Source organism: Salvelinus fontinalis, chromosome 20, assembly GCF_029448725.1.
Source record: "Salvelinus fontinalis isolate EN_2023a chromosome 20, ASM2944872v1, whole genome shotgun sequence".
Classification (NCBI taxonomy): domain Eukaryota; kingdom Metazoa; phylum Chordata; class Actinopteri; order Salmoniformes; family Salmonidae; genus Salvelinus; species Salvelinus fontinalis.
In genome coordinates, this window is record NC_074684.1 from 4,731,042 (window position 1) to 4,747,851 (window position 16,810).

General features: G+C 42.8%; 1 protein-coding gene across 2 annotated transcripts in view; it reads left to right on the plus strand.

Moving 5' to 3' along the window:
- The first annotated feature begins 7,031 nt into the window (after positions 1-7,031).
- LOC129817169 (protein lin-9 homolog) overlaps positions 7,032-16,810 on the plus strand; it is a 35,726-nt gene continuing 25,947 nt past the window's right edge. Inside the window, exon 1 of one of the 2 annotated variants that reach the window (XM_055872143.1) lies at positions 7,032-7,118. In XM_055872143.1, the coding sequence (XP_055728118.1) occupies positions 7,113-7,118 (6 nt within the window). In that variant the 5' untranslated portion in view covers positions 7,032-7,112. The remainder of the gene's footprint in view (positions 7,119-16,810) is intronic. The other variant, XM_055872142.1, reaches the window with a different exon arrangement.

Genomic DNA, 16,810 nt, shown 5'->3' on the forward strand with positions numbered 1-16,810 from the left:
AATGGCCCTAGCCCTCACCCTCCAATCCAACAGGTCCCAGATGTGCTCAATGGGATTGAGATCCGGGCTCTTCGCTGGCCATGGCAGAACACTGACATTCCTGTCTTGCAGGAAATCACACACAGAACGAGCAGTATGGCTGGTGGCATTGTCATGCTGGAGGGTGATGTCAGGATGAGCCTGCAGGAAGGGTACCACATGAGGGAGGAGGATGTCTTCCCTGCCCAGGGACCCTGGGCATCTTTCTTTTGGTGGTTTTCACATCATTGAAATTGCCTGCAATGACAACAAGCTCAGTCCAATGATGCTGTGACACACTGCCCCAGACCATGACGGACCCTCCACCTAAAAATCGATCCTGCTCCAGAGTACAGGCCTCGGTGTAACGCTCATTCCTTTGACGGTAAACGTGAATCCGACCATCACCCCTGGTGAGACAAAACCGTGACTCGTCAGTGAAGAGCACTTTTTGCCAGTCCTGTCTGGTCCAGCGACGGTGGGTTTGTGCCCATCGGCGACGTTGTTGCTGGTGATGTCTGGTGAGTACCTGCCTTACAACAGGCTTACAAGCCCTCAGTTCAGCCTCTCTCAGTCTATTGCGAACAGTCTGAGCACTGATTGTTAAAGCTGTCGCTCTCCTCATCCTCAGATGAGGTGAGGAGAGAAGGATCTTCAGACCAAAATGCGGAGTCAGGGAAATAAGCCATCTTTTATTTTATAACAACGATGAACTGATGAAGATGGCAATACGAAAAAAACAAACACTTTAACAAACTTACAAAATAACAAAAACGACGTAGAACGGAACCTGAACATAAACTCACATCACAAACGTAAACTCACGAACAGGAACGTTACATCAAAACACACGAACAGCCAAACAGCTCCGAAAGTGAATAACATCGACAACGACGAAGACATCACAGGAGACAATCACCCACCAACAAACAGTGAGAATGCCCTACCTAAATATGACTCTTAATTAGAGGCAAACGCAAACCACCTGCCTCTAATCAAGAGCCATACCAGGCAAACAAAACCAACATAGAAACAGATAACATAGACTGCCCACCCAAAACACATGCCCTGACCATAAACACATAAAAACAACATAAAACAGGTCAGGACTGTTACAGTACCCCCCCCCTCAAGATGCGCACGCCGGGCGCACCAGCACAAAGTCCAGGGGAGGGTCCGGGTGGGCAGTTGACCACGGTGGTGGTTCCGGCTCAGGACGCTGTCCCCATACCACCATAGTCACTCCCCTCTTCTGTCTACCCCTTCTAATGACCACCCTAACACTACCCTCCCCTAAATAAACGGCCAGCACCGGAACAAGGGGCAGCACCGGGACAATGGGCAGCACCGGGACAAGGGGTAGCACCGGGACAAGGGGTAGCACCGGGACAAGGGGCAGCACCAGGATAAGGACCAGCACCGGAATAAGGGGCAGCACCGGGACAAGGGGCAGCACCGGGACAAGGGGCAGCACCGGGACAAGGGGCAGCACCGGGACAAGGGGCAGCACCGGGACAAGGGGCAGCACCGGGACAAGGGGCAGCACCGGGACAAGGGGCAGCACCGGGACAAGGGGCAGCACCGGGACAAGGGGCAACACCGGGACAAGGGGCAGATCCCGGCTGAAGGACTCTGGCAGGTCCTGTTTGGACGGCTCTGGCAGGTCCTGGCTGGACGGCTCTGGCAGGTCCATGCAGGCTGACGGCTCTCGACGCTCATGGCAGGCTGACGGCTCTCTACGCTCATGGCAGGCTGACGGCTCTCGACGCTCATGGCAGACTGACGGCTCTCGACGCTCATGGCAGGCTGACGGCTCTCGACGCTCATGGCAGGCTGACGGCTCTCGACGCTCATGGCTCTCTGACGGCTCTGGCTGCTCATGGCTCTCCGACGGCTCTGGCTGCTCATGGCTCTCTGACGGCTCTGGCTGCTCATGGCTCTCTGACGGCTCTGGCTGCTCATGGCTCGCTGGCGGCTCTGGCTGCTCATGGCTCGCTGGCGGCTCTGGCAGATCCTGTCTGGTTGGCGGCTCTGGCAGATCCTGTCTGGTTGGCGGCTCTGGCAGATCCTGTCTGGTTGGCGGCTCTGGCAGATCCTGTCTGGTTGGCGGCTCTGGCAGATCCTGTCTGGTTGGCGGCTCTGGCAGATCCTGTCTGGTTGGCGGCTCTGGCAGATCCTGTCTGGCTGACGGCTCTAGCGGCTCCTGTCTGGCTGACGGCTCTAGCGGCTCCTGTCTGGCGGATGGCTCTGTAGGCTCATGGCAGACGGGCGGCTTTGCAGGCTCATGGCAGACGGGCGGCTTTGCAGGCTCATGGCAGACGGATGGCTCAGACGGCGCTGGGGAGACGGATGGCTCAGATGGCGCTGGAGAGACGGATGGCTCAGATGGCGCTGGGGAGACGGATGGCTCAGATGGCGCTGGGGAGACGGATGGCTCAGATGGCGCTGGGGAGACGGATGGCTCTGTAGGGAGGAGAAGGAGAGACAGCCTGGTGCGTGGTCTAGGCACCGGCTGCGCTGGAGAGGAGGAAACAGCAGGAGAGAGAACCCGGAGAGACAGCCTGGTACGGGGGGCTGCCACCGGAGGACTGGTACATGGAGGTGGCACCGGGTCTACCGGACCGTGAAGGAGGACACGTGCTCTTGAGCACCGAGCCTCCCCAACCCTACCAGGTTGAATGAACCCCGTAGCCCTGCCAGTGCGGCGAGGTGGAATAGCCCGCACTGGGCTATGCAGGCGAACCGGGGACACCACCTGTAAGGCTGGTGCCATGTACACCGGCCCGAGGAGACGTACTGGAGACCAGCTACGTTGGGCCGGCTTCATGGCACCCGGCTCGATGCCCAACCTAGCCCTCCCAGTGCGGCAAGGTGGAATAGCCCGCACTGGGCTAAGCACGCGTACTGGGGACACCGTGCGCTTTACCGCATAACACGGTGTCTTACCAGTACGACGCCTTCTACCTCCACGGTAAGCACGGGGAGTTTGCTCGGGTATCTTACCCGGCTTTGCCACACTCCTCGTGTGCCCCCCCCCAAGAAATTTTTTGGTCTGACTCACAGGCTCCCAACCGCGTCGTCGCGCTGCCTCCTCATACCAGCGCCGCTCAGCCTTCGCTGCTTCCAATTCCTCCTTTGGACGGCGATATTCCCCTGGTTGAGCCCAAGGTCCTCTACCGTCCAAGATCTCCTCCCAAGTCCAGAAGTTCTTGTTGCGCCGTCGAGCATTCCCATACCGCTTGGTCTCTGTTTGTTGGTGGGTGATTCTGTTAACCTGTTTGGGGTGCAAGCCCGACCTCGGACCGAAAATGACACCCCTGCAGGGCGCGAAATTCAAAATCTATTTTTTTAAAATATTTAACTTTTACACATTAACAAGTCCAATACAGCATTTGAAAGATAAACATCTTGTCAATCCAGCCAACATGTCCGATTTTTTAAATGTTTTACAGAGAAAACACCACATATATTTATGTTAGCTCACCACCAAATACAAAAGTGGACAGACACGTATGAATTATGATTATGAAGTATGAATTATGATTGAAGTAGCATGCACAACCAACCGAAATAAACTAAAACCAACCTAAAGAGCCCAGAAAAAACGACCTCAGATGACAGTCATATAACATGTTACACAATAAATCTATGTTTTGTTCATAAAAAGTGCATATTTTAGCTATAAATCAGTTTTACATTGATGCTACCCAAAAATGCTAATACATAGCTACAGTCTGAATCCAGCCGGGAGTAGCCAGAGAAAATACATACACCAACGTCGGCTACTAATTACACCTCATAAAACATTTCAGAAAAACATATGGTGGATAACTAATGAAAGACAGATATCTTGTGAATACAGACAACATTTCCGATTTTTGAAGTGTTTTACAGCGAAAACACAATATATCGTTATATTAGCTAACATCATAAGCTAGCATAAGGCAGCATTGATTCTAGTCAAGCGCTAGCCTAGCACAGTTAGCAGAGTTAGCATTCAACAGTTCGACATATATATGAAAAAGCATCCCAAATTGGGTCTTATCTTTCTTGGTACTCCATCAGAATGTTGTAACGGGGTCCAATGTCCAGTAGAGTCTTTAGTTGGGTTCCAGAACGAATTATTTCCCTCTTTGGTTAGCTAGCACGATAGCATTGCTGCGCTAGAAAGCTTTTCTTCAAAAAATTCTTCCGTCGTTTCACATCTAAAGTCCAGAATAAATTGCAATAATATAATTAAAGTATATTGAAAAAACATACTTTAGGATGATTTTGTGACATGTATCAAATAATATCGTAGTCAGGCATCATATTCAACGTTATCTACCTTGTTCCAGAAGCCGAGATCAAATTATCCTTCGCGCCCGGATTTTTTTTTTAACTGCGCAGGTCTCACAAGAAGTTGTGTTATTCAGTCCAGGGACGAGATATTCGACTCCTTTCAATTCTCACTTCCGCATTACAGTCTGACGAACGCCTCTGACGTGTCCCTATGGTCACAAGTCAAATGGCCTTTTATAGAGAAGGTCTTAAAGAGACACATCGCATTTTGGGAAACTCAATTCGGCTGGGAAAATGGCTGTAAAAATATTTCTGTTCGACTTAGAGAAACAATTCAAACCTTTTTAGAAACTACAGACTGTTATCTATCCAACAGTAGTAAATATATGCATATTGGAAAATAAAAAGTTTCTTAGGAGGCCGTTTGAAAATGTGCACACATTTTCCAGTTTTTTCAATATTCAGCGTGCAGCCATAACAGGTAAAGCTGTCGCTCTCCTCATCCTCAGATGAGGTGAGGAGAGAAGGATCTTCAGACCAAAATGCGGAGTCAGGGAAATAAGCCATCTTTTATTTTATAACAACGATGAACTGATGAAGATGGCAATACGAAAAAAACAAACACTTTAACAAACTTACAAAATAACAAAAACGACGTAGAACGGAACCTGAACATAAACTCACATCACAAACGTAAACTCACGAACAGCCAAACAGCTCCGAAAGTGAATAACATCGACAACGACGAAGACATCACAGGAGACAATCACCCACCAACAAACAGTGAGAATGCCCTACCTAAATATGACTCTTAATTAGAGGCAAACGCAAACCACCTGCCTCTAATCAAGAGCCATACCAGGCAAACAAAACCAACATAGAAACAGATAACATAGACTGCCCACCCAAAACACATGCCCTGACCATAAACACATAAAAACAACATAAAACAGGTCAGGACTGTTACACTGATGGATGGATTGTGCGTTCCGGGTGTAACTCGGGCAGTTGTTGTTGCCATCCTGTACCTGTCCCGCAGGTGTGATGTTCAGATGTACCGATCCTGTGCAGGTGTTGTTACACGTGGTCTGCCACTGCGAGGATGATCAGCTGTCCGTCCTGTCTCCCTGTAGCTCTGTCTTAGGCGTCTCACAGTACGGACATTGCAATTTATTGCCCTGGCCTCATCTGCAGTCCGCATGCCTCCCTGCAGCATGCCTAAGGCACGTTCACGCAGATGAGCAGGGACCCTGGGCATCTTTCTTTTGGTGGTTTTCAGAGTCAGTAGAAAGGCCTCTTTAGTGTCCCAAGTTTTCATAACTGTGACCTTAATTGCCTACCGTCTGTAAGCTGTTAGTGTCTAAACAACCGTTACACAGGTGCATGTTCATTAATTGTTTATGGTTCATTGAACAAGCATGGGAAACAGTGTTTGAACCCTTTACAATGAAGATCTGTGAAGTTATTTGGATTTTTCCAAATTATCTTTGAAAGATAGGGTCCTAAAAAAGGGACGTTTCATTTTTTTGCTGAGTTTACACGTGTCATATTGTCAAGACTTCAATTTTAGTTTTTTGCTCCAGGAACATAACTTGCGTTTAATATTGTGCCATGCCCCCATACTGTACTCCCTAGTCCCTATTTCCCTTAACCTCCCCTCCTCCAGATACATTATGTATGACGTATGTATGTGGCACAGGTGAACCTGAAGTACCTGCTGAAGATCAAGTTCAACTACCAGACGTCCCCGTGGTAAAGGGGGCCGTAGTAGCCCACCACCACCCCTCCAAAAAGATCCAGCTGACCATGTAGCAACCCCACCGCTTCCAGCCCACACCCCACAACAAAGGACACCTTTGTCCCCCTTTACCATCTTCCCAGCATAAGACCATGTTATATTTTCATTCAGTAGTTTTAAAATCCTTGCCACTATATACATGGCTTATTGCAATAGCAGATAGCCATAAATTGGTTTGATGCCTTGGTTTTATGGAACTCAGTACGTACCTGTTTCAGTCTTTACTAAGTTACTAAGACTGGATTTTTGAGGTACCTGTGGAAAGAGATTCTCATTAGAAAACAATATAAAAATACTTGTCTGTAAAATTGTACATGTGTACCCATAGTCCTAGGTAGTATTTGAGGTAAAAGCAATGCTCTGTTATTTACTCTTAACTGCAATTTTGCACAGTTAAGGTATTAGTTTGGGCTGACAGCATTTAGACCACATTCTGTAAAATAAATAATTTACTTGGAGTGATTGTTGGTGTTATATCAATCTTGTCATGATTTAATGATAACCTCTGGGGTTACATGTACAGTATGTCTGGAGAATTAATGTCTACACCTAATATGTCAAACATCCCCAGGTGGCCCACTTACTGCATGTCTGTCATTTGGGGGTATCCTATGAACCCTGTGTGACACAAGGGGAGATTCTCTGCGTGGTCAGACAATTTAAACAGCACTCTCATTAATGTATTTTTGTCTTATTATTTGTCTGGATGAATTATACAACAAGGATCATTGGAGTATTTTTTCCCCCTTCAGACAGGACGTTTGAGGTCTGTTCCCGTCTTCTCAAAGATCTGTACAACTATAGCTAAATACATGAATTTCATTGTAACCCAATTTGAACATCCCTTTCCATAAACTATATACCTGAAAATAATATTGTACTGGTTTATTATAAAGATGACCGCTGAGTTCGCTGTATGCTCCAGACACCCTCTGTCCCAGAATGCATCTTGACAAAACATCTTTGAAAAAGCGGCGCGGCTAATTCAAGATGGCGGAGATGGACCAGCTGTTAGATGAGAGTAAGTAATAACACGAATTTTACAACACGTTTAAGCTACCAATGCCATTCTATGAGGTCATTTGTTGTTTAAAACCTGATAGGTTATTATTCACTGAATACTTGTCGCACCCCCCATGAAGTGTTTGTAAGCTCACGATTTATATACTCAAAAGCTAGCTAGTGAGCTAATGCTTGTTAGTTACTAAGGTTAGCTAGCTAGTTATCTGCTAACGTTAGCTAGCTACACTAAACATAATTAGGAGATGGTCATAATGGCTAGCTAAAGTATAGAAACCTTGTAGTCCGTTAGCTAAAGACTAAACTAGCTAATGTTAGCTAGCTGAGTTTTGTTGATTTGTTCAATTCTGAATCTTTATCCACTCACATTTTTGAGCCAAGTGTGTAACTAACGCTAAATTATGGGATAATAATTACCCAACCACGATGAGAGGTCTAACTTACTGTTGTTGTAATAACACATTTAGTTAGCTAGTTGCTTACATTATCCACTGCTCCCTAAAATATATAGTTAGGTTTCTTGCTGCTATCATCTATAAACAAACTGCCTATTCAGCAGTCTTATCTGAAGACACTGACAGACCAGCTGTCTAGTGGGTGATGTGAGGCGTCATACTGTGTTGGCTTGCTGTCATCTGACATATTTTTCTGGTAACCTGTCCAAGCCACAATGGCTGCCAGTTTCCTAGGTATTATTTAGAGGGTATATCTGCAGTTGAACAATAACAAAGCAAATTCCCTGCCCGTGTTTGGTAAAATGCAGTGGTGGGCCGTCAGGGCCAGCAAGGCCTTCTCTGCTGGCCTAAACATCATCAGAATATATATTTTTTTAAATATATTTTCCCACAAATATGTATAAAATTATTCCCCAGAGTAAGAGTTATACTCTTCATTTCATAGCTTTCCTCTTGGTTGCACTGCTTCCAGCCCCAGTTTGAGATTTGGAGGGCTGGTCTTTATGTTAGATCTTTTATCCAATCATATTCAGCCATCATGTGTTGCCAGGCGTCTAAAATCTGCCCTCAGGCCTTCAGAATCAACAGTGCGGGCGCTTGTAGCTTATAGTGAATGGAAATGAAAATTTAGTGTCAACCAATCAGCTTTAGAGTTGGCTATTGTACGCCTGCTAGCAGGCGTAGTGCGTGCACGTCTTTTGATTGGATTACCAATATTGAGAGGCAGGTCCTATGGGCAGGTCTATGCAGATCTAGGAAACTGAATTTGATAAATGAATTAATTCGCGTACTACTAAGCTGTTTTTTCAACCCACAATGGCAGAAGGAGGAGAAGATATCGATTTGGTCGAGGATATAATTATAACGCCATTCTCAAGACTAACTTTTCAAGAAAAGTTAGACATTGTAAGGAGAGGTCGCCCGCCACTTTCAAAGTTTCAACTACGAGCGCTATCAACGGCTCACAGGCTCCGAGAAGCACTGCAAACTGTACTGCTGGGAATGCCTATTATTTGCAAGGGATCGATTTGGTGTTTGGAGCCACACTGGCTTTGCGAACTTGAGTTGTCTAACCAAGGCAGCAACGAGACACCAAAGTACGGCTGGGCACTTACAAGCAATGGTGCTTTTGAAAACTTTTGGGGACACCGGAGTGGATCTACAGCTCAACGAACAAGCGCGCAGGGCAACAGAGCTGCACAATGAAAAGGTGAAGGGAAATATTGAAAAGACTCATTGATTGTGTCATGTTTTTGGGTAAACACTGTTTACCCAAAAATGTCAATTTGTCAATTTCAAGGTGACGCAACGCCTGGTTATACTGCGTTTCTGTCTAAATGTATAGTTTCTAGAGCCATGGCATCATAATGATGGTAATAAGAGGTGGATTAATTCGGGTGGGACTGTGTAGTACCTCACTGAAGGCCCAGGCCCACGGCACGCCACTGGTAAAATGCTGAGGGATGGGGTGGACTGTATCAACTATTTTGTGGGCTCCCGATTGGCTCAGTGGTCTAAGGCACTGCATCTCAGTGCATCACTACAGTCCCTGGTTCAAATCCAGACTATCACATCCGGTTGTGATTGGGAGTATAAAAAAAAATAAATAAATGTAGAAATCCATGTTATTCAATTATTGCACTCACACAGCTCGCGCGCGCCGAAGAGCGTCTGCAACGCCAAGGGCTAAAATAGAAGTCGTTCCTATTTCTGACGCAGATCGCGCTGAAAGTCCTCTCCTCATTGGTTTATAGAAGCAGGTACCCACGTGCCATCTCCTCATTGGTTAAACCCACGTGGGTGATTGAAAGACGAACTTTGTTGCCGGTTGTCGTGGTAATACAATGAACGTTTAGACGCGATCACCATATAAGTTCAAAGATGAAAAAACCTGGTAGGAGGAGAGATGACTAGAAACGATTCAGTTGGCTGTTTTATGTGTGGATTAATTGTCAGAGTAGGGGTCCTTGTGCATTTCAGGTAAAATAACAACTCAATGTTTATATCCCAGGACAAATTAGCTAGCAACATCAAGCTAGCTAAATAGGACAAATTAACGTTAGCTAGCAAGTGCAAGCTAGTTAGCTAAATTGCCATACATGTTTAATGGTTTTTGACCTGTCCCCAAATTAATGTAATTGGTTCAGAGTTTGTTTTGATATTTTAACCTGCGTGTCGTGATCGCGTTTGGTGTGGGGGGGCAAAATAAATGTATGCACGATGGCGCACGCGGGTTTGGGTTCGGTGTTAAAAGGGCGCCGCACAATTTGGCCCAGCGTTTGGCCGTGATAGGCCTTCATCGTAAATAATTTGTTCTTAACTGACATGCCTAGTTAAATAAAGGTGAAATAAATATAAAATCTCAAATTCATAGAGCTAGCTATGGATGCAAGGAATGACCATCCATGATATAAAAATAATTGTTTTAAGCTATTTTTTACTCGGGCAATACATGTTTTTGTTTTGTACATTTACTATGTTTACAAATGTTGCATTAAAACAGGCATATTTTGAGTTCTGATGGGGGAAAGACAGTTAGCTCATGAGGCATTTATGAGTTATATTCAATAATTGATGGGTAAATATAATTAAGTCCCAAAAATTGATGTTTGACTGCAGATTGCCTCTTTAACATTAACATTATAATTTAACTCTCTACAATCTATCAGACGACCTGCTATTCTTTCCATCTGTGTATCTACCTTTGTCTGTTCAAGGTAGCCTTTCTCAATAATTGACCCTTACTTGGGTTAATAAAGATGACATTCTCTCCAATAAGCATTGTTTTGTGTCACAACACTTTTAGTATTTGCATACAGATGTCCCTGGGCTAAAGTGTAAATCATAGTCCACAGACTCTTACTCCGAAGTTCCATTGTGACATGGCTACGAGGCTCTGAGACCACCATCTGCGCACCTCCCCACAATTCTCAACCTATTAATTTGAATGTGTTAAAAGTTGGAGAAATTCCTTGAGCTGGGCTGAGAATTTGAAAAGTATGTAAGCCAATGGTTCAATATTCTAGAACACTGCGGTGCATAGTGAATAATAGCGCACACAGAACAGATCTACTGCTTCTTAGACTTGCTTTCAATAAGAATGACAGATCTATAACTCACATTTCGATGTGAATTTGGTGTGGTCGCCCAAAAAGTTACGTATTGCAGTTCTATGAGATATCTACTGCAGCCCTCATCCTCCACATACAACACCCGTTCTGCCAATCGCATTCTGTTAAAGGTCCCCAAAGCGCACACATTTCTGAGTCACTCGTCTATTTAGTTCGCTGCAGCTAGTGACTGGAACGAGCTGCAACAAACACTCAAACTGGACAGATTTCTTGTTGTCCATATCGCCCAGCTCTACTTTGCGCACACACCTTTTTTTGTGTTTCACAACTGTTTGTATAGCTAATAAGCCTCGCAAATTGGCCTGCATGCTGCCCCGGATGGGAAGTAGGGGAAATGTGTGTGTGTGTGTGTGTGTGTGTGTGTGTGTGTGTGTGTGTGTGCAAAGCCAGAACAAAACAATACCATCCATATTAGATTTTGATTTGGTGCGGTGGTTAACATCTAAAAACTGGATTTAATAGTTGGGGGGGAAAGTAAGGAACTTGTCTGCCCTGCATTAAAGACCAAAATTGTGATAAAGCATACCAGTTTCATTTAAGGCCCAAAATATTGACAGCTGTGCCATATAGATTGCAAAAATAGTTGGGTAGATATTTTCGATATAAACATTACATGGTTTATGAACTGATACGCATAACGTAGAATTTTTCTATTTTAATTATTATACAAAATTCTTGCAACCAATAGAATGTTATATATATGGGGATACAACCTTCCCAGCGCTGCAGATTTTTCTGCGAAGAGACAGTCATTAGATAATTTATTTTGTTACTGTCCATATGTAGCTTGCTTTTGGTCAGGTCCAGGAATGGCTGAAGAATTGCAATATTTACCTGGAGCTAACCCTGCAGATAGCACTACTGGGTGATCTGAAAAGTTATAGTCAATCGATCAATAATATAATACTTTTAGCAAAAATGTTTATCTTTAATTTAAAATCTGTAGAAACTAGGAGAATAGAAATGTTCAGAACTTTTCTGAAACAGCACAGTTGAAAAATATATGGGAAATAGAAATCCAATATGGATGGTGTTAAGAAATAAATAGCAAGGGTTTGAATGGAGCTGAAGGGTGGGACTAATAGCAAGATAACTCATGTAAAATATACTGTGACCGTAAAATGTATATAGGTTCAGAACTTTTGTGAAACAGCAGTTAAAAATATGGCAAATATAAATCAAACTGTATAGACATCACAAATAGATGAGGTTGAGGGTAGAGGAAGGACGGGACTAAAAACGAATAAAATATAACTATTGTAAAAATAGATTGTGTCCATAAAATGTGTATAGTATGTATAAGCTGGAAGTAGGAGCCTATGTATTGTTTATTAGTTTACTACAAGTAGGGGAATGGGTGGAAGGGTTAGTTTAAAATATATTTTAAAAAATGTGTATGTATATCTCTATCTGTACCAGTCAAAAGTTTGGACACCTACTCATTCCAGGGTTTTTCTTTATTTTTACATTGTAGGATAATAGTGAAGACATCAAAACTATGACATAACACATATGGAATCATGTAGTAACCAAAAAAAGTGCTAAACAAATCTAAATATATTTCATATTTAAGTTTCTTCAAAGTAGTCACCCTTTGCCTTGATGACAGCTTTGCACACTCTTGGCATTCTCTCAACCAGCTTCATAAGGTAGTCACCTAGAATGCATTTCAATTAATTGCCTTGTTAATTTGTGGATTTTCTTTCCTTAATGTGTTTGAGCCAATCAGTTGTGTTGTGACAAGGTACGGGGTGGTATACAGAAGATAGCCCTATTTGGTAAAAGACCAAGTTCATATTATGGCAAGAACAGCTCAAATAAGCAAAGAGAAACAAAAGTCCATCGTTACTTTAAGACATGGTCAGTCAATCCGGCAAATTTTTGTGCAGTCGCAAAAACCATCAAGCGCTATGATGAAACTGGAAAGGAAGACGCAGAGTTACATCTGCTGCCGAGCATAAGTTCATTACTTACCAGTAGAGGTCGACCGAATATGATTTTAACGCCGATACCGATTATTGGAGGACCAAAAAATGCCGATACCGATCAATCGGCCGATTGGGGGGGGAAATGTATTTGTAATAATGACAATTACAACAATACTGAATGAACACTTATTTTAACTTAACATAATACATCAATAAAATCAATTTAGCCTCAAATAAATAATGAAACATGTTCAATTTGGTTTAAATAATGCAAAAACAAAGTGTTGGAGAAGAAAGTGAAAGTGCAATATGTGCCATGTAAGAAAGCTAACGTTTAAGTTCCTTGCTCAGAACATGTGAACATATGAAAGCTGGTGGTTCCTTTTAACATGAGTCTTCAATATTCCCAGGTAAGAAGTTTTAGGTTGTAGTTGTTATAGGAATTATAGGACTATTTCTCTCTATATGATTTGTATTTCATATACCTTTGACTATTGGATGTTCTTATAGGCACTTTAGTATTGCCAGTGTAACAGTATAGCTTCCGTCCCAAGTCCTCGCCCCTACCTGGGCTCGAACCAGGAACACAATGACAACAGCCACCCTCAAAGCAGCGTTACCCATGCAGAGCAAGGGGAATAACTACTCCAAGTCTGAGAGCGAGTGATGTTTGAAACGCTATTAGCGCGCACCCCGCTAACTAGCTATCCATTTCACATCGGTTACACAAGCCTAATATCGGGAGTTGATAGGCTTGAAGCACAGCGAAGAGCTTCTGGCAAAACGCAGGAAAGTGCTGTTTGAATGAATGCATACGAGCCTGCTGGTGCCTACCACCGCTCAGTCAGACTGCTCTATGAAATCATAGACTTAGTTATAACATAATAACACACAGAAATACGAGCCTTAAGTCATTAATATGATCGAATCCAGAAACTATCATCTCGAAAACAAGACGTTTATTCTTTCAGCGAAATACGGAACCGTTCCGTATTTTATCTAACGGTTGGCATCCATAAGTCTAAATATTCCTGTTAAATTGCACAACCTTCAATGTTGTGTCATAATTACGTAAAGTTCTGGCAAATTAGGCGGCCCAAACTGTAGCATATACACTGACTGCGTGCAATGAACGCAAGAGAAGTGACACAATTTCACCTGGTTAATATTGCCTGCTAACCTGGATTTCTTTTAGCTAAGTATGCAGGTTTAAAAATATATACTTCTGTGTATTGATGTTAAGAAAGGCATTGATGTTTATGGTTAGGTACACATTGGAGCAACGATACGCACTGCATCGATTATATGCAACGCAGGACACGCTAGATAAACTAGTAGTTTCATCAACCATGTGTAGTTACCTAGTGATTATGATCGATTGATTGTTTTTTATAAGATACTTATGTCATGCAATAAAATGAATTACCTAAAAATCATACAATGTAATTTTCTGGATTTTTGTTTTAAATTCCGTCTCTCACAGTTGAAGTGTACCTATGATAAAAAATTACAGACCTCTACATGCTTTGTAAGTAGGAAAACCTGCAAAATTGGCAGTGTATCAAATACTTGTTCTCCCCACTATGTATATATACAAAACAGAACAAAAAATATAACAAAAAATTCCACTTTGACATTATGGGGTATTGTGTGTAGACCAGTGACACAAACATCTTAATTTATACTATTTTTAATTCAGGCTGTAACACAATAATGTGGAAAAGGTCCATGTGTGTGTGGACTATGAACTACGAATAGCTCCATTCTTGTGTATTTTATTTTCTTCCCGTTCCTTACTATTTTTATCTTTAAACTCTGCCATGTTGGGAAGGGCTCGTAAACAAGCATTTACTGTGAAGTCTACACCAGTTGTGACAAAAAAAAATCTCAATCACTATTTAATAGAACATCCAATTTTGTTGTCTTTCTAAGTGAACAACAATGCTTAAACCACATTGAGGTCTTTTTTTTGTGTAGTTACCTTTTTAGTTCAGGTGCGAACCATCCAGACTGTTGTGTGTTGTAGCACACTTGTGATGGAGTTTTCTACACAAATGGCCACTGGATTAATGCAAGTATGTGTGATTCTGCCAGGTAGGCATAGGTTACGTTGTTGATACCTTTCAATTGCCCGAAAAGTGTTAGGCCAGTGGTCACCAACCTTTTCTGAGTCAAGATCACTTTCGCAGTTTTACCTTAACCTCACACAAACAGTTTTGTAGGAATGAGGTTTGGGCAGTAGGCCTAATACATTATCACAGCATATTGGGTTTATGATTGGCCTGCCAATATTGTAAATCAGACCATATTATTTTTCAAAACTCGAGCTTTGATGAAATTTATCAGTTGGTTTAGCACTTGTGAGGCACTGTGGAACATGAATTGAAATTATTAGCTTTTTTATTTTACTGGACTGATGGTACCTGCATCTGATGGTCAACGAGGTCAAATCACAAAGTCAGTGATGTTCGAAAAGTCGAACCGCATGTCTCATGCACAAATTCGTTGTTCCTATGATCAGAGAAAGTTCAATATTCCTTAATATTAAAATCAACACGACGAGCTGCTAATAACAAAACGCTGGGCTATCAATACTTGGCTGCTCATTCATTGCAGCTGCAGCCCGAGCAGAAGTACGGAGAAGAGTGTTTTGTAATAGTGTTGAATAAAAACAGTGATAGTGCTGAATATAAACTTTAACATGAACTCACTCATAAAAACAGCAGCTCTTTGCTGTATTTGTTGACAGTCTCTCTGTGGTCATGGTTTTAAAAGTTATTAAATCTTACGTAGGCTAGTAACCTATTCAATTTGGCTGTGGCCAGGGTCATGGAAGCTCATGGGAACACTGCTTACCCGGTGCGCAGGACTTTTGAATCAAGTGCACCTACCGGCAACAGCTCAACACGATTTTAAAAAAGGAGCGTTAGCCTTTATCGTTCGATGGCGTTCTACAGAAATATTTGTTGATCGACTAGGAATGCGATCGACCGGCTGGCGACCACTGGGTTAGGTTATTGTAAGGATCGCTAACGGCTACACATTGGTATAGGCCCTACGCGCACCACACACAGCAGGGCTCGACATTCAGGTAAATTTGCCAGTATCACACCGGGCTAGTGCCAACTGAAAGATCCTGGCACGAATGGGGAGGAAAATACTGGCCAGGGTCAAAATGTAACCGGAAAGTGAATGAAGCGTGCATAATTTCAATAGCAGGTGTTTTAATGCTTTGTTTGCAGGCTGAGCAAGGGTTTATACAGACATTGGCAAATCAAAATCAACAAGTTTTCCCACCACTTAATTGTAATTTAAGGACCTACATATTATTCAATTGTTGTAATAGCCTATAGAAAAAATGCACCCACAAATGTATGCATTACCACTTTAAGAATAATTATAATTATGCGTTAACATTCACATAATTTGTACATTCTAAAATATATCAGAAGAATGTGGGCCTTGCCTGACTAAATAGACTGCATGGTCCCGACACAAACACACTAATGAAGTCTGTCCATATGGTAGCTACTGCAGTCAGTCTTGCCATTTGAGATGTTTTAGAGTTATTGAGGAGTTACTGTATCATGTTTTTAAAACTAGAAAGCGACCAAAAACTGGGTTCGCTCATAATAACTGCAAATGGTTTTCCTGCAACAGACAACACCCTTCAATTGAAGCTGTGGGAAACAAACGAAAGCGCCTACATCCGTAATAACTGCTCATGGTTTGAGTGGCGCAATGGTCTAAGACATTGCATCTCAGTGCAAGAGGTATCACTGCAGTACCGGGTTCGAATCCAGGCTGCATCACATCTGGCCGTGATTGTCCCATAGGGCGGCGCACAATTGGCCCAGCATCGACTGGGTTTAGCCGGGGTAGTCCGTTTTTGTAAAAAAGGATTTGTTCTTAACTGACTTGCCTAGTTAAATTAAAAAATATATATATTTATTTTTTTAAATATTTTAATATAATTGTTTTTATTTAGAAAGCTTAAGTCATTTCAAACCTTATTCATACAGTTTTGTTGAATAGGAAATGGATCAAATTAAATATTTTCTTTGTCATATTTGTACTGTGTACTTGAGCTTGTCCTCAAGTGAGTACACCTCAGCAATTTTCGAACTATTTTTACCAGAAAGGTGAGATTTTAACCTTTCTTGGAGTATGCACATTACT